Source organism: Notothenia rossii (assembly GCF_949606895.1).
Source record: "Notothenia rossii genome assembly, chromosome: 10".
Classification (NCBI taxonomy): Eukaryota; Metazoa; Chordata; class Actinopteri; order Perciformes; family Nototheniidae; genus Notothenia; species Notothenia rossii.
This window is the reverse complement of record NC_136908.1, coordinates 50576493-50593105: the sequence shown is the minus strand read 5'-3', so window position 1 is coordinate 50593105 and position 16613 is coordinate 50576493. Positions and strand designations below refer to the sequence as shown.

At 40.5% G+C, this 16613-nt stretch overlaps 1 protein-coding gene across 11 annotated transcripts in view; it reads right to left on the bottom strand.

Annotated features, from left to right (window-relative positions):
• The window catches only part of ppfia2 (PTPRF interacting protein alpha 2), a 172587-nt gene that overhangs the window by 48200 nt on the left and 107774 nt on the right, over positions 1 to 16613 (bottom strand). For all 11 annotated transcript variants that reach the window (XM_079653371.1, XM_079653377.1, XM_079653373.1 and 8 more), the window contains one exon: positions 1113 to 1214. In XM_079653371.1, the coding sequence (XP_079509497.1) occupies positions 1113 to 1214 (102 nt within the window). The remainder of the gene's footprint in view (positions 1 to 1112; positions 1215 to 16613) is intronic.

Genomic DNA, 16613 nt, shown 5'->3' with positions numbered 1-16613 from the left:
GCGTTATCTGTTGGTATTTTGAGCAAAACAATTCAGACACATGTTTTGTATAGATATGGCCATATAATACATTGTTCAAATATAGTATAATATGGGACCTTTAGTGATGAATTCAGTCCTCCGGCTCTCTGCATGACTCTTGGATGGAATGATCGTCTAAAACAGCTAATAGTTAACTTTTCTCTCCACTGTCATCACATCTGTTGTCAGCTCCTCTGTCCATTAACTGCCTGTACACGCCTTCCAAGATTTAATTATGAATTGTAAAAGCCTACCAGCGACAAAACCCAGCTTAATTAAAAATGCTTGGTAATTGCTCCTCAGAAGATTCTAAGTGATAATCAAGTGCGAGAAAGAGAATGACTTTTGTCCGTCTCCGCCTCGCCTCCCTCCTTTCTGTTGTTTTTTACTCGCTGTCGTGCTAAAATCTTCTGCCTACACACAGAGTGCGAGACTGAACAGCCACACTTAATCAGCAGTGGGGATGGAAAACAGGGTCTTATCTGTCTACAGCAGAGTGTGCTTACTGATTTAAAAAGCAAATGTTTTTCATCGAAGATACAGTCTGTCGGTTCCACAAAAATCAAGCAGACCTGCTAATGTCTTCCCATCAAATACTATGCTGGACACTGCAGGGCATCAGTGCCATTTGGACTTAGTGTTACGTATGAGCAGCCATCCATAAGCAAGTGGAAAAATGCTCAGGCAGAATGTGGAGAGCTAATGAGGTATGTTTGTGCATTGGAAACAGACAGTGGTTGCTTCAGTGCCTCTGCAGCTTTAAAACCGTAGCAACAGATAGCTTAAGCTTCCTCAGGACTCAGTTTATCGCAGTGTGCAGCAGGCTTTCTGCAGCACACACAAACATTTGGGCCAAGTTGTGCAACTCACGGAGTTCAAATGTTAGTGGCTTGGATATCAAATAAAGAATCATAAACCTTGTTTGTGGTTTAAAATGTCAAAACAACATTGAGGGATTGGCCTGCTGAATGCCTCAGATAAATTGTCATCATAAATCAGTGGCAGATGAAGGAACTGTGGAATCTAATTAATTGGTGGCAGTGGAAACAGTTTAGAAAATGTTTTAAGATGTGTGTCAATGCTGTCCTCACCCTGGTGTTGTTCCTCTCCGCCTTCAGCTCAGAGATCTCTTCCTCCTTCTCTAGCAGCTGCTCCCTGCAGGCGTTCAGCTCCTTGGTCAGTGCAGCGAACTCCTGAGAACAAAAAGAAAGAGAGGAAGGGCATGGGTCAGACTTAGAATGGCAAGAAACCTGCAAGTGCATTGTCTTTAAACAAGCCAAGACATTTTAACTGATGAATTTCAGATGAGTTCCACTTTTTGAGTATTATACAACTTTTATTTTGTTGTCGGTGTTATGTTGAATGTTTACAGTCAGAACAGGTGTGTTTTCATTCTGCATTTGAAGATGTATACATTTTCAGCATTTTTTGGGGAGCTTGTGCTAGAATTTTAAAGCCAAAATATATATAGCTCACACTCAAGCTACACCACAATGTCCTTCTTTTGCGGCCTACAAACTGCAAACAGACGAAACAAAAATAACAGATTTTGATACAGAATACAGTTTTATAGATCCATGGTGAGACACAGAGATGTAGGTGGTTTCCCTTCTGGCAAACACGCTACTAATACGATTCCTATCATATTATCACATTTAGAACAGGTCAACCACGCCATTGACAAAGGTTCATCTATAGTTCAGTAAGGGGGAAGGATTGACAAGTCTAATGCTAGTCTTCGGGAGGAAGAGCATTGGTGGATACAGCGGTGCAGGCAGGGAGCCAGGTGTAGTGGATTTACACCTCCGCCCCCCTGCTGACAGCACAAAGGACTGGAGGAGAACACAGCACTATGAGAAACAGCTGAGAGGACACACTGTGAGTGATGGAGCTGCATCACAGATTGCAGTTTGAGTCACACTAATATTTTTCGGAGGCAGACAGAATAAATGATCTCCTTGAGGTGTACTTCAACGGCCTGACTAATACTACTGAATATGATGATGGAAATAATGATGGAAATAATCATGCATAACAAGAATAAAGAGAAGGAGGAATAAGAGTAGAAGAAGGAAGAGAACCCTGACACCTGCATTTACCTGTAGGGATTATTTAAGGTCTATTTTATATTGGAGTAAGAAGGAGGAAGAGGAAGGGAGAGTATGAGTAAAGGAGGGAGGAGGAAAATAAGGAGGTATAGAACAAAGTGAAAGGAAGCAGAGAATTTTGACGAGAAAGAGTAAGAGAAGAGCAAAACAACAAAGAGAAGAATGAGAAACAGAGGAAGAAGTTGGGAGAAAATAAATGAATGATAAAAGGGGAAGAAAGGATGAGAAAATGAAAAACACCAGTAAAGAAAAGAAGACAAAAGAAGCTGAAGAACAAGAGGAAGAAGAGGAGGAGCAAACGAGGACAAATGTTGCTCCTTTCAGTGGAGCTTAAATTGTTTTTGCACTTGAATTTAAATAAACACTAAACAAACTATCTGTTAATGTGGCCGCCGGTAAATCTGAAATGCAGCATGTTGTGACATTTCCTACAGTTTTTCTCTCTCAGTCCAGTTTTCTGCCGGTGGATACTGACAAAAGATGCAAACACGCCTGAACTGCATTTATACACCAATCACTGCCCGGTCACCAGGCTGCTCCAGACCCAGACCACAACAACAGTGCCCCAGCGTTACTGTTTTCCTAAAAACAGTTTTGATTCATTCTGTAAGCATGTGACAACAACACTAGTAAACAAGAGTCAGGCGAAGAGACAGCCTGTCGCTCAGGAAGACTTCAGACCTTCGTCAACGGTCTAAAATAAGCGAGGAGCAGACTCGTCTCTGGAGCGGGTCACATCAAACATCAGACACACTGCCTCTGTGACTCATGAGTGACAGGACTGGATGGGTTATATAATATATATTAATATAAAACCAGTTGATGTGACTCAATAACCACTATGCTCTTTGATTGCAGACAAGAAAGTGAAAATTGTGTGTGTATATTTAAGCATGCAGATTGTGTAGCATTGCAGAATTATATACAAACAAGACCTACATACAATGGCCTGCCTCTCAATGTCAATGGATTCATTTAAATGTTTTATTTAACCTTGGTCAGAAAAATACTAAAGCATTAATTTACAAATTATAAATAAATCGACCATTAAGTAAAAGAAGAAGCAATATTTACTTCTTGTTTGCAGGTTTATATTTGTTGCTATTCTTATTATTTCGTGTAATTTAAAGAATCTTCGGGTTTTGGACTGATAATTGGACAAACAATCTATTTCAAATATAACAAAGGTTTCGGAAAACTGGTAACAGACATATACAATACATTATATGAACTACAATAACCACCTTGCGGTTGTATGCCTCTGCCAAGTACCCAAGTTACAGTTTATGATCTTGTTCAAACAAAATGTCACTTTATTATTTTTTTCCCATTAGACATTTCAGCAAAATGTTGGTTTTCAAAATGTTTATTTTATGAGGTCACAGTTACCTTGACTCTTGAACACAATTGTTTTATTTTAACCAGTAGTCCAAGTGGACCTTTACGCCAAGTTCGAAAAAAGTCACTTCCAGGCTTTCCTGAGGTAGGCCCTTCACAAGAAGGAGATGGCGAGACGTACACAAATATGAGTTAATAATACATCCATTCTCAAAGGCTTTCAGAAAAAGACCACTAGTGATCTGTCTATATAAATAGACATTGTTATTGAAATCCATATACGATCTGCCCTTCAGGAGGCCAAGATAATAACATACAAGCTCAAGGAAGTGGGAACATACCGTGTATGATGGCAACAAATGCTTACAGCGCATAATCCTCTACGAAACAACATAAAAATGCCCAAATTACAACTGACTTACTTTGTGTTAAGTGACAGCTTTGAAAAAGTCAAGTAGATTCACTTCTGTAACTAGAAGTAGTCAAAACATTCAAAGGAATAGATCATATCTTTCCTTAACAGCTGCAGGATCTGGTCATAACTGTCTTTAAATCCAGTTAATTTCCAAGTGGATAGCTGTTGTTGGTGTTATTCTAATTGGATGGGTGTGAGACCAGTTGCAAAACTGCTGAAACCCATAGTGGTCATAAATGTTTCTAGCATGTTCATTTGAGATAACGGTCTGTGTTGTCATGATTTCATTATCTTATAATGAACTAACATTGTGTGGTGCTCATGCAAATGTATTGGATGTACAATCTAATTTGAATCCAATATAGCCCTTCTGTCCTGGACATGTCATTGAGGGAATGGGGCGGAGAACAGTTGTTAATTGGGCTTATATTGCTGTTAACTATAAAGCAATGAAATGGCTGTATCATGCCACCTGAGACCAAAAAGACTACCAGGCATGCCGCATGACATTGCTTGAAAAGTCAACAAGACAAAGGTCAAACTGTCCGGACGAAATGTATCTATTATACGTAAGGGCTTGGTGATTTATCAATTACATCATCTACAGATGAAGATCAGGTCAACTGTCAACACCCATCTGTTACCATAGCAACAGAAGATGAGGGAAAAAATGGTTGGCGTGGTAACCAATTCATCTCTGTAGAGAGTTGACCTACAAAATAGTAACACAATGAGAAAAAGATAACAGTTTGTTAAATCAGATTGTAGGATTATAAGTGTTTTAGGATGTATACATTTGTTACATTTTAGAAAATTCTGAATATGTGCACGTTGATTTTTGATATTGCATATTACCATTTACATTTATTTAGCTCAATATCCACTAACCTATTGTTCTTCGTCCGACAAAATGACCCAAATTCCCCACAGCAATCATAAAACATTTTCACTAAATTATGTTGAAAGTAATCTGAAAATATATCTCTTGTTTCATTATGAAGAAACAAAACACTTCTCTGCCTCACTGCGTTTTTCCCAACTTGGTTTGTGTGGTAGGTCAGGCACAAAAAATAAGCTTAGCACTCCCGAACCTCCCCCCAGAGGAGTAAAGCTAATCACAGCCACCTTCTCTTAAGAATAATCCCTTCTGCAAGTTGCATCATTTGCTTTAATGCCGGTGAGACCAAACAATCCCTGCAGTGCTACAAGAATATAAGCTCCAACTTCCCCAGCAACAGTCTACAGTAAATTCTGAGTTCAAGAAAAGGTGTGACCCGTGGGACGAGGACATGTTTAAGACGGCCTCTTCCTAAAGCCACGCTGGCAAGAACCTGATAGAATATGAGATTAACCGAAACAACATGTCATAGTGGCTTACAGAAGATCCTTTATGCCTATCTAAACTAGAGATATTATCATTCCAACCCACAGAGAGAAGTTGTTCTATATGCATGACGATGTTCATGAAGAAACTGGATGCTGGTCACACAGAGTATTAGCTTAGTCATTTTGTAACCTATGCTGACACCCACCTTAATTCACTTCTTCACACTCTGTGAGCTAGGCAATATCTCAAGCCACAAGTGGAACAAATCTTATGTGCAGTCTATGTTACAAAAATATAAGCACACACAGGCTCTGTATAGACACGCTCAGACAGATATCAAACAAGACATAGCAAGGCTCTAAAAAGACAGCCATTTACCAGTAGCCTAAGCTAATAATGTATAGGTAAGATAAAGGGATTTCTGGCCAAGTATCTTTAACTAGATCATGAACTAGTGTGACACTTTGGGGAAAAACTCCTACAGTACTCTCCTAAATGCTTACTTTAAAAGGAAAAAACAACAACACCATTCTCACATCTATGTGTCAAGCATGAAGCTAGCATGGAGGCGATTAGCACAGAGAGCAGGGGTAACCTGCTACAGCAGCATAGCTCTTTCCAAATCAACGTGCTTCAGGATTCATTTAGTCAATTGTTGTTGTTTAATCTTTACAAAAATAGTGGTGTAAAAACAACAATTCATCAGTCATTTGTAAACTTTGAGAGAGCATGGAGATGCAGCGCCAGGAAGCAGTGTGGCAGGTTGCTGCGGTGGGTTTAACAACAAACAACCGTGACTAATAGCAGTGTTAGTTAAATCATCACGTATTTGCGTGTGTGAGCTAATGGATATTTACTATGAGCTAAGGGAATTTACAGTACTATACCTGTGCTGTTTGCATTTCTCTCTAATAAAATATTCAATCAATCAAACAGTAACATGTAGCTATCTTTTGAGACTGATCATTCATTCCTTAACTGTATACTTCGATTTCTGTCTGATGTTTGTCTGTTAGTTTGAAAGTCTGAAAGATGTCAGGTAGACTCTTGGCTCTTGTCACATTTTCTTAACATTTTCTTAATAGATTGTAAAGTTTAATGACCACATCGTATCTGGTTAAAAAGAAAACTGGAAAAAGTTTTTAAAGTAATGATTTTACATTGACAACAATGTTTTACAGTCTTCATTCTTTATTAGTGTTGTACTCTAATAAAAAAAGAGTATAGAATGATTTAATAAGAGCAGATCAGTGGCTTGTTTTGTTTTTTCATTTACATCACACTCTGGTTATGTTATTTAAGCTGTATCCACAAGTTTTGGCCACCTCTGTAACATAAACAAATAAATAATAATAATACAAGCTGTCCCATGCTTAGCCTGACACTAAAATATTCACAATATTGTAAATGAAGCAAAGGGAAGTTTGCTTCCATTAAATGATATTTGTTTTGCTCCATCTCTTAAGGAAAACACAACCTGCTGAATCTTTATTCCAAGGAAATGCTGCTTCCTGGCGATGCTCTCATAAATAACCTGAAAATGGGATGGTAGGACTGAAAAGATAGAGAGAAACGAAGGGCCGAATGCACTGTGGTGAAAATATGACCCATAGAGCACGGGCAGGAGTATATAAATACAAGGTGAAGATGCACATGAAGGGGGTGGCGAGACAGAGCATCTTTAACGTGCGAGTTAAGTGGCCTTTCACCTCTGCTGCTGGTTTTACAAGTCGTGCTGAGGTATTAGGAAATGTACAGTGAACAGTAAACACACACACACACACACACACACATATACACACTCAAACACAGTACTGTAGGTTGGTGGGACCCTGGGGATGTTTGACAACTTCCTCAGGGTAGGTGATGAGAGAGTCGCTGATATTCCTCGCTGTCCAACTGTGATCAGCAGTCGCTTCTCTGGGTTTTGGATAATGAGGAGGTTCTGATAGCTGAGTCGGCTGTTTAATGAGAGCAAAGTGAGCATTTACATAGTGTTAGCTATGTGTGTTGTGGCGAAAATCTGTGAGGCTTTCTTTCAAATGTTCTCCAAGGTCATTTCATCAGTGGCCAGTTTTGATGAAGTGTTACATCTTCATTTCATAGTCCACTCAAACACCTCGGAGGAATGAAATTCCACTTGGATGGGCTGAGGTTTTGCTCCAAGCCTCTCTCTCTAGCACTATTTTACCCATGACGTGCTAGACCATTACACTCCCACCCCCCCAACTCACTCCTTCCCCTCTCATTACCTGGGCAAACTGCCTATACTGCAATATGTCAGGTAGTGTGTGAGGATGAGCATGTGTGTGTGAGCATGGAGTCTTCCTGGAAGGTAAACTCTAAATGAGATGGTGCAAAAGGCTTCCTCCCTAAGTGGGCCGACTGTCGGACAAAATTACAGCTATATTATTTTTATTTTATTAAATGGAGGAGTCGTTCTCGCAGGCTGAAAACAAACCCTGGCAATCCCTCTCAGGAGAGACAGAGAGGTGGTGTGATTGACAGCATGCTGGTTCACCGAGTGAAACACTGTAGGTGTTTCTCAATCTCGAGTAAAGCTGCTCCAGAGCCACTATTTCAAGCATACTACGTCATCGAGTGCCGCCGAAGTACTGTTCCAATGCCCAGCATACTTGGAATTCTACCGAGCCCGGCGTACTTCGTTTGGAGAAATTTCGAGGCTGCACATGTGTAGACTCCGCGGTTTTAAAATCCCCACAATGCTTTGTGCACGGACCAATTTCCAAAAATCTGTTGCGGAAAATGTAAGGCGGGGCCTCTCATATGACGCACACCTGCACACTTGCTAACATGTTCCACTCTTTGTTTTCCGAATGCCAGGTATTCTTGCCTCGCTTCTGAAGCAAGACTCTTGGAAGACATGTGCTACCAAGCAGAGATGGGGTCGTTACTAAAAAAATGTAATATATTACATATTACTTTAAAAAAAAAGTAATATATTACACTACTTCGTTACTCTCTACATAAAGTAACGCGTTACTTTAGTCATTACTTTGCTCGTTACTTTACTCGCCAAGCACGTACGAACTGCGCATGCGTGAGTGGCAATAACTCTTCTTACCAGCAGCCGGCGGTAGTGTGTATTCGTCATTCAAAACAGGCAACAACCGGAAGACAGAGAAGAAGAACAGACTACGCGATATAAACAAACAACAAATAGCGTGTGCGTTAGCTTCACCTTAGCATGTGTTATTTGCAGGTGTTTGTTGAGGTTTGACGTAGTGTTTACAGCAGTGGATAACAGCTTCTGGCCTGGACACAGTTTGCACCTCACTGTCACATTCCTGTCTATTCTTCGGACGAACTCAAAATAATGGGCATACCTCCACCCCTCAGTTATCGCTGAGTCCGCCATGTTTATGCAGCACTGAACGTGGAGATGTGGACGCGCAGATTACGTACATATAAACCTGCGGCAGAAACCCCTCTTGTCTGTCAGTGTGATTATGACGGATTTTAGTAAGTAACGAAGTAACGCGTACCGGGACAATGTTAGTAACGGTAGTGTAATTACTGAATTATAAAAGTAGCGCGTTACACTACTCCGTTACCGACAAAAGTAATATTATTACAGTAACGCTTTACTTTGTAACACCCAACTCTGCACAAGCAAGCGTACTCGAGATTGAGAAACACCCAGTGAGTAGCTCAGAAAAAAAGAAAAGCCTCAAGAATCTTTGTGGATTGGACGATGAGCAATATCATCTGAAACCAACAGCAGATTCAAAGAATACTTATACAAAATGATCTCTGTGAATGCATTGCGTTTCTAATTGGGAAAAACTCCGGGAAAATACTGTCTAATCAGCGAGCATAAATTGCAGCCTTATTTAGATTTGTGCTTTTTTAATTACTGAGTTTCAGCAAGATCCACTATACTGCAGCGCTTTAATATTTCATAAACAGTGTTATATTTACAGTGTGAGACCAAAGAGAGGACAGGACAGAGGGCGGGTGTAAATAAATGATGAGAAGAGCATCCTGCTATTAATACGAACGCTTGCATTTCCCACAGTTAACAAATGTCAACACATGTTCAAAGTGATGCTGCGCTAGAGGGAACTTATATTACTGTTGGCGCATTCGAGTAAAATAAATGAAAACCTGGAACTTTAAGCATGCAACTTGATACATCAGGAAGACGAACGGTCGTGATTAAAGAAATGTTTTACTTAAAGGTAGGGTAGGTAAGAATGGAGAAACCAACCGAAAAAAATCTGCTCCTTCCTTCAGACTTCCTTACAGAGCCCCTCCTGCAATGCATACGCACGCGCACATGACCATTGAGGGCACGAGATAAGTTTGTGCACGAGATGGAAGGCTGACAGGCAGGTAGGCCATCCAGTTATCTGCCGCGGGCCGAGGCAGATAATTGGACTTGCTTTTTACAGCGCCACCACGGCTTCCACAGATGAAATATTTGTGTATATTTATTGTCAAAGCATTTAATTTATTCATTGCTAACGGGATGTTAAGACCATTCCATGGAATATAACAAAAAGTGTTTCTGAAGTGAATTACCTACCCTACCTTTAAATGAACAGTTTATTTTATCAAACAAAAGGTTTCAAACCTGTACGTTTTGAAATGATGACTCAAGATAACCCACAGACTAGGAACTATTTTCTTTGAGCTGTATCAATGTCCATAAGGAAGCGTGCGTCTACTCATGAAGACTTGTTTTAAAGTTTTTTTTTAATCTGACTCTTGTGAATCTGTTTGCGAAAGGGAGAATAAACCTTTAAAAAGTGAACCTCAGATAGTAACTACAGCCTGCACTCCATTCAGGACAGGTGCCAGCAGGTTTTGTGGCCTACATCTTGCTGATAAAGAAGAATCGGCCGCAGAGACTCCAGATGGGACACCGAGGAGCCGGAGAGACCTTGAAGAGCAGCAGCTGCACATGAGTTTCTGCTCAGCCAGCTCACTCCTCAGTGTTAAATATTCACGAAGGCTATCCGTGCTGAGCGAGCACCTTCTCTCCGACGTGCCTGAGCTGAGGGTGGGCGACAAGTGTTACAACAAAAGCCAGTCTTAAAATGAAGGCTCTTCAGGAACCAAGTAGTTGCCTTTCATCTATGTATCTGTCAAAGTAACACCAAGGACACACCAACAACCACTAACTCTACTGACAATCAAACTATTGCTGTCACCTTTGTGAGATTCTTAAAGGCATGCATATTCCAGTGTGTGTGGGCTCACTCGTCCTTGTAAAGCTATCACAACTTCAAAGAGCTGCTCCAACATTCAGTACAATGATTCAATATAGATACAAAGAAGCTGTAGGGGGGCATTGTGAAAACATCATGCTGAATTGTTTTTTTATTCCCAACACAGGAAACACTTTCAACTCGATAAAGCCAGCTGATTTTATATTTCTTGTACATGTCCTCCAGAAAAATCAACATAAAATCTTATGGCACTAACAAAGGCTTGATCATCTTTTGCATAATGAACCAAGCAGAATTAATAATTCACAATTAACCATTCACTTAAAACGTGCCAGACATGAATAATTAAGGAAACTGCTGAATTTTTTTCGGTTGAATAATGCATTGATTTTATACAGCTTGATTGCAAGTGATTATTTTTTGGAATTGGACTGTGAAACTTTTTAATGAATGCGCTAAAAGAGACATTTCTTAAGAAGAAAAAAATAAATGGCTGTCCTGAATGGACTTTGCACGACCCTGATGTTAAGTTATATCGGGACCAGAAAAACAACAGCGGAATGAAAAACAGCTACTTGTTTGTGGCAGATTATTATTTCAGTTTAGGCAAAGCAGACATGTACAGAACACACCTAAAAAAGGGAAATAAAAGGTTGGTACGGGTGTTTATGTGTGAGAGTATATTGGCATTGAGGGTGATTTACAATAACCTCTAGCTGGCGAGGTAAGAGGGGTCGACTTTATGCTGTAAAGGCCCCCTGAGGCCAAGTCATAAATCTGAGTGGGGAAATTACAGCCTGACAATTTACTACCCTTCGAGCACCTAATAACTAATTTTGATCCCTTTGAACTCCTGTAAGAGGACGTTCCAAACGACATCATCCCATCAGAACATGAGCTGCAGCCTTCGGCCTGTAGCCAACAAAACTCAACAGAATCTAGGCTCTGAAGGTTTACAAAAGCGGATATTTGCTTTAGTAGAGAAGATAAGTGTGTGTGTGTGGGGGGGGGGGTTATTTTGTACTTCATAGAGGTAAAAGCAATCTTCATTTTCTGCAATTTCAGGGTTTCAAAGGACATGATGTTACCATGGATGAATCATCCGAACAGAAGGTGAGTGATTTAGTCCCACTGCTCTGTAAACAAAAGTAAGTAGTGAATAAAGTTTGTCAGTTTAAATCAATTGACGTGTCATGATTTTGAATTGTAACAGCAACACCTTATGCATTTCCACTCAGATTAGCCTATTTTCCATGGAAACAGTTGCTGAGGCTTGTGGGCATTGTAGTATTTAGAGCCAGTTGTCACCAAAAAGTACAATTATTAAATAATAGCCAAATTATAAATCTGTAGTATTGTTGCATTAGTCAGGATAATACTATATTTCTATGCTGAAGTACACCCGAGTATATCCTTGAAAGGATTCTTTGAAATGGGAATTTACAAAGGAAATATTTATTTGTGTCGAGGATAACTTTTGTTGAATGCACTGTGGACATCATACAACAGAAGTGCTGTCAGTACAGAGGAGCTCCTCTGACACAAAAGAGATCTGCCTGGACTCATGTGTGTGTCTGAGGATTTCTTAGGGCAAATTCAAGGTAAAGAAGCAACAAACCTCCTCTCGAGATGGATAATAGGGCTCTCATTGGGGAAATGAGAGACAGGCTATGGAAGAAAGGATCCCATAGGCTTCCCCTTTCCAATAGCGGCGCTCTCTGGTGATGTGCTCAGCTCCAATGTAAGGCTCCCTGACACAAATTGATGCCACTGCAATGCGTGGCGATACTGTGCCCATATTAAAAAGGTCAGGGAGGGGGAGAGTGTTTTATTACCCCATGAGAATGCCTACTCTCTGTTTTCCACATGTAATGTCCTGTCACGCTCCTCTCATTTGGTCACAATAATGCCGGGCATCCAGGCAGCGACGAAGCCTCATATCGCTGCGTAACACCCAAACAAGCATGGCCGGAAATGTCACACCATCCATCATCTATTAGCTATGGAGAGCGCAGCGCTCCAAAGGGGACAAATAGTTCATGTTTCAGTTATTTCCAGAGACACAGCAGCAGCAGGCTGGCTCTCAGCTGGTTGTACGAGCAGATGATACCCATGGCTGACAACCCTACTTATTCTAGCTTAGATGGCAAATAGGATCACTTTTTTCTTTTCACAATTAGCCCTCTGAACCTCATGCTATTTTTCAGTGCCTTTACAGTATTTATAGGCTTATGGTATAGTTATAATAAGTGGGCATGGATGATTAAGGCCACTCAGAAAGGTCATTATTTGGCATGGTGACACTTTTATGTAAAATTGTTTCATGCACATTTTTAAGGATTTGTTTTGTATGTCTGTATAGAACTGTATATACAAAGGTTTTTAACACAACACCATTTCTGAATAGTGGGATAGTTCAGGACTTTGAAACTTGGGGACAACGGTCGTGACATTGCTGAAAAACTGTCAAAATTAAGTATACTCTGTATAATTAAAGACTATACTTTGAACCGAGGCTCACTGAGGAACCAACCACCTGAAACGAGACAAATCCATTCAAAATAAAACAAATTGTCACGGCAGATGAATTGGACACTGCAGAGATGAAAAGCAGAGAACATATAGTGTAGTATTGTAAATCAAAGGAAAGTTACCAGATAAGCACGGCAATTTTAGTTAGAGGCAGATAACCAAGTGAGCAAGTGAGCTGTTTGCTGCGGGCAAGATGCCACATTGGGAAAATTCATCAGACAAGTGGTGGGATTTGCAAAGATTACAGTTGTGAGAGAGGGTGGGCTTTGAAGCATTGATGAATCAATCCCCGTCCATGCAGATAACATACACGGTAAACAAAACACACTCTGTGCATCAAAGAAGGTCTGATGTTCACTTCTAGCTGATATTAGAAACATTGGTAAGATCAGGGAAACTTCCTCGCAGGAATCATAAAAGGAATACCCTCTAACAAGCAGGCCGGGGAATACAACAGAAATCACAGAATAAATGCCGTTATGTGATGACTTTCAAAGAAAAAAGCAAGCACACTCGGAATAAAGTATTATTTTCTTCTTTTTATTTTATTTTCTGATTTCACATCGCATAAACTCCATATCCCAACGTGCATTGCGGTTAAAACATCCAAATCACCGAGCTTCAACGATAGCTGAGGATTATGGGTAGTTCGATGTTTTAGCCAATCAAAACCTCTGAAAAAAGAAAAGTCTCTCAGAATCTAAAGGGAAAAACCTATGGGAAAAAAACAAAAGCAGTGTACACAATTTAAACCAATTAATGTTGTGTAATTAACAAGGACAAACTGATGTGTTTTAGTGGATGAGTACGGCAGATATCACTGTGAGATCATTTGACAGTGAGGGGAATACGGTTTTATTATGAAAACTTCGAGACCGTAAATACTGTTGTCACCCGGTGAGGGTTGACGCTAACTTTACATAGGGGGAAAGACATACAGGTTCTCCTGGCGAAACCTCAAGTAATCTTCGTAATATCTATCAAACTATAGATCCTACACATCCACTGGACCTGGATTCTAAAAGTACAATATACACTACTCGCTAGAAATCTAATCAAAAAGCATTTTTTCCATTAACATGTACTGCTATTTGATGACACCAATGAGAGTTTAACATTGAATAATGACACCTCAAACCATCAAGGTGAGCATAACATCTTAAATGGCAGTTTATAGCGGACTGTAAAGCATTGTGTGTGATGTAGGTTTATTGTCTACTTAGCCCTGGACACAGCATTAAAAGCTAAATGGCTTGTAAATATCAAACAGCATGAATGAATAATTAACCTCTCAGCATTTTTAACCGTGGATGGCATTTTAGAGCACTGCACAGGGAGAGATTAGAATACTTGAATCGCTGGCATTTCACAGTTATTGCTTTGAAAGACCAGGCAGTTCAAATGACAAAACAACATTTTGTCACTTACATCTGAATAGTGGTATCTATCTAGCATTACTCGGAGGGGAATAACTGCATCATTTTTTCCTATTACCTCTGCCAAGAAAGTAATGTTTGTGGTTGAGTTTGTTTGTTGGTTTGCTGGATAACGCAGAACACAAATGCCTGATAAGAAGGGTGTAGCATGGGCGGACGAAGAACCCATTACATTCTAAATTTCATCCGAAACACAGGGCGGATAAACAACTAATGTTTCCCTCTTGTAATGTAGTTTATGTGAACATTGCTTTGTTAGCAGTGGCTATTAGGATGTGCAAAACAAATAAAGGAAATGAAGAAGTCTTGCCGGTACTCTACTCTTAACAAGAACCAATTTTCTACAGAAAACGTAGTCCCTATAACATGTTATAAAACATGGTCTGGCACAGATATTGCTGGACGATCTAGGAGAAAAATGCTCAATCTTATTTGGTTGGTATCAGAAATATAACAGAAGGATCTCTTAAAATAAAAACTATATTAATGTCTAGATACACAGTTGAACAATTGGTAGTATTTCTCGTAGAATCAGCATATATTGTACAGTATTCTTGGAAATTGAGTCATACTCAAATGCCTTCAAGGGCTGGTGGATTTAAGGTCACCATTTAAACAATCTAATCCAAAGTCGTGTCTGAGTCTCTGTGTTGTGCTCTTGTCTTTTCCAGTCATCTGGGCCTCCTTTGTGCAGGGGAGGGGGGGGGGGGTTATCGCTCTCCTCCAGCCTTCCCTCCTGTGCTGTCTTGTGGACTCTCAGATCACAGGGTTCTTACATACATAATATGGAATCGAATTAAAATCACCATCTTGGACTTAATGCAAGATGCAATCCGAGGCGCCCTGCAGAGCTCTCGAAGAGACACTGTCACTGCAGTTGGTAAAAAAACAAAAAGCTCAGTGCCATTCAGATTATAACTAAACCGTGCCCAACCCTCCTTTATCATCCATGCTGTCTTGTAGCAGCAGTGGTGGATTTTAAAGGTCAAACCGCTCTGGATGAGGAGGTTTTTATTACATACAGCTGCTCCTCATAATTCACTTATGACTGGATTTGTGAAAAAGATCCTCGATGTATATTTAATCACGACTACTTGGACACAAGTGTGTACACATTGGATTGGCAGGGAAGATAACGGGGGAAGACATGCTGTTACACATACGCTCTCTAGTATTTCCTCGTCGGCACTAGTTTCTCCCTGTCTCTCTGCAGCTAAACACTGAAAGTCAAATGGCCTCTGGCGCTGTTCGAAACGAATTAGTGTACAAGCCCGGGTTGCTGTGAATCTCTGGCATTTCCCAAAAGGTCTGTAGCACGAATTAGACCACCTGAGAGTCAGCCTGCAGTCAGGACACAGCATTCAGAGACGCACACACTGATCAAAACAATTCTCCCTCTTGTTTTGTCCATTTCAAGTTCACAAAACAGAGCCTTATTTCTTTCAAATGTAGAGCAGCAGCAGGAGAGTGTCCAGGCAGGCAGAAATACACCTTAACACAGACCCAGGCAGAATGGGATGATAATGCTGGCAGCCAGGCAGAGGCGCTGAGATAAGGAAACACTGCGGGGATAGGGAATACAGCGCAAAATCCCAGGTGATGAACATGCAGTCTAGCCCTGAATGTACTCACTGCATACATCAACCTTTGAGCAATGGCTGTGATACATTTTCTTGTTAGAGCAATACAAAAGCTGTGAATTTTGCTGGAGAGAGATGATAGGGAGTGGAGTACTTTTACATGCAGCACGCATACACCGAGCAGATGATGTGTTCAGGTGCACAGACTGAGAGAACTGTCCTTGGGAGGCTAGGGTCCCTGAGATCCTTGGGGGCTCACTCACCAGATGTTTTTTGCTTCGTCTGCTTGCCTGACTTTTGGCCCCAGTGTCCCGTTACAAGCAGCATCCATCACGCGTCGACACAAAGCTCACATGCTACGAGACACAACTGCTATACTAGTACAAGGCAGGTTCATCTGTTTGGTTTCTCCTCAAAAAGATATTTCAAGGATCATGTAGGATTGGGATAAGCTACCAAATCCGACGTTCATGTCTTTTATGACAGTGAAACCATTTACAGTAATTAAAGCAAGGTAAGAGATACTTAGTAATGGCTTAGTGTTGGTTTTAAGGAGACTTTGACAATAGCAGATGCAGGGACCCTCTAGCAATCACTTCCACCACCGTAGAACCTAATCACTTTATAAAACAAACCAACTACAAGTGGAAAAAAAGAAAAA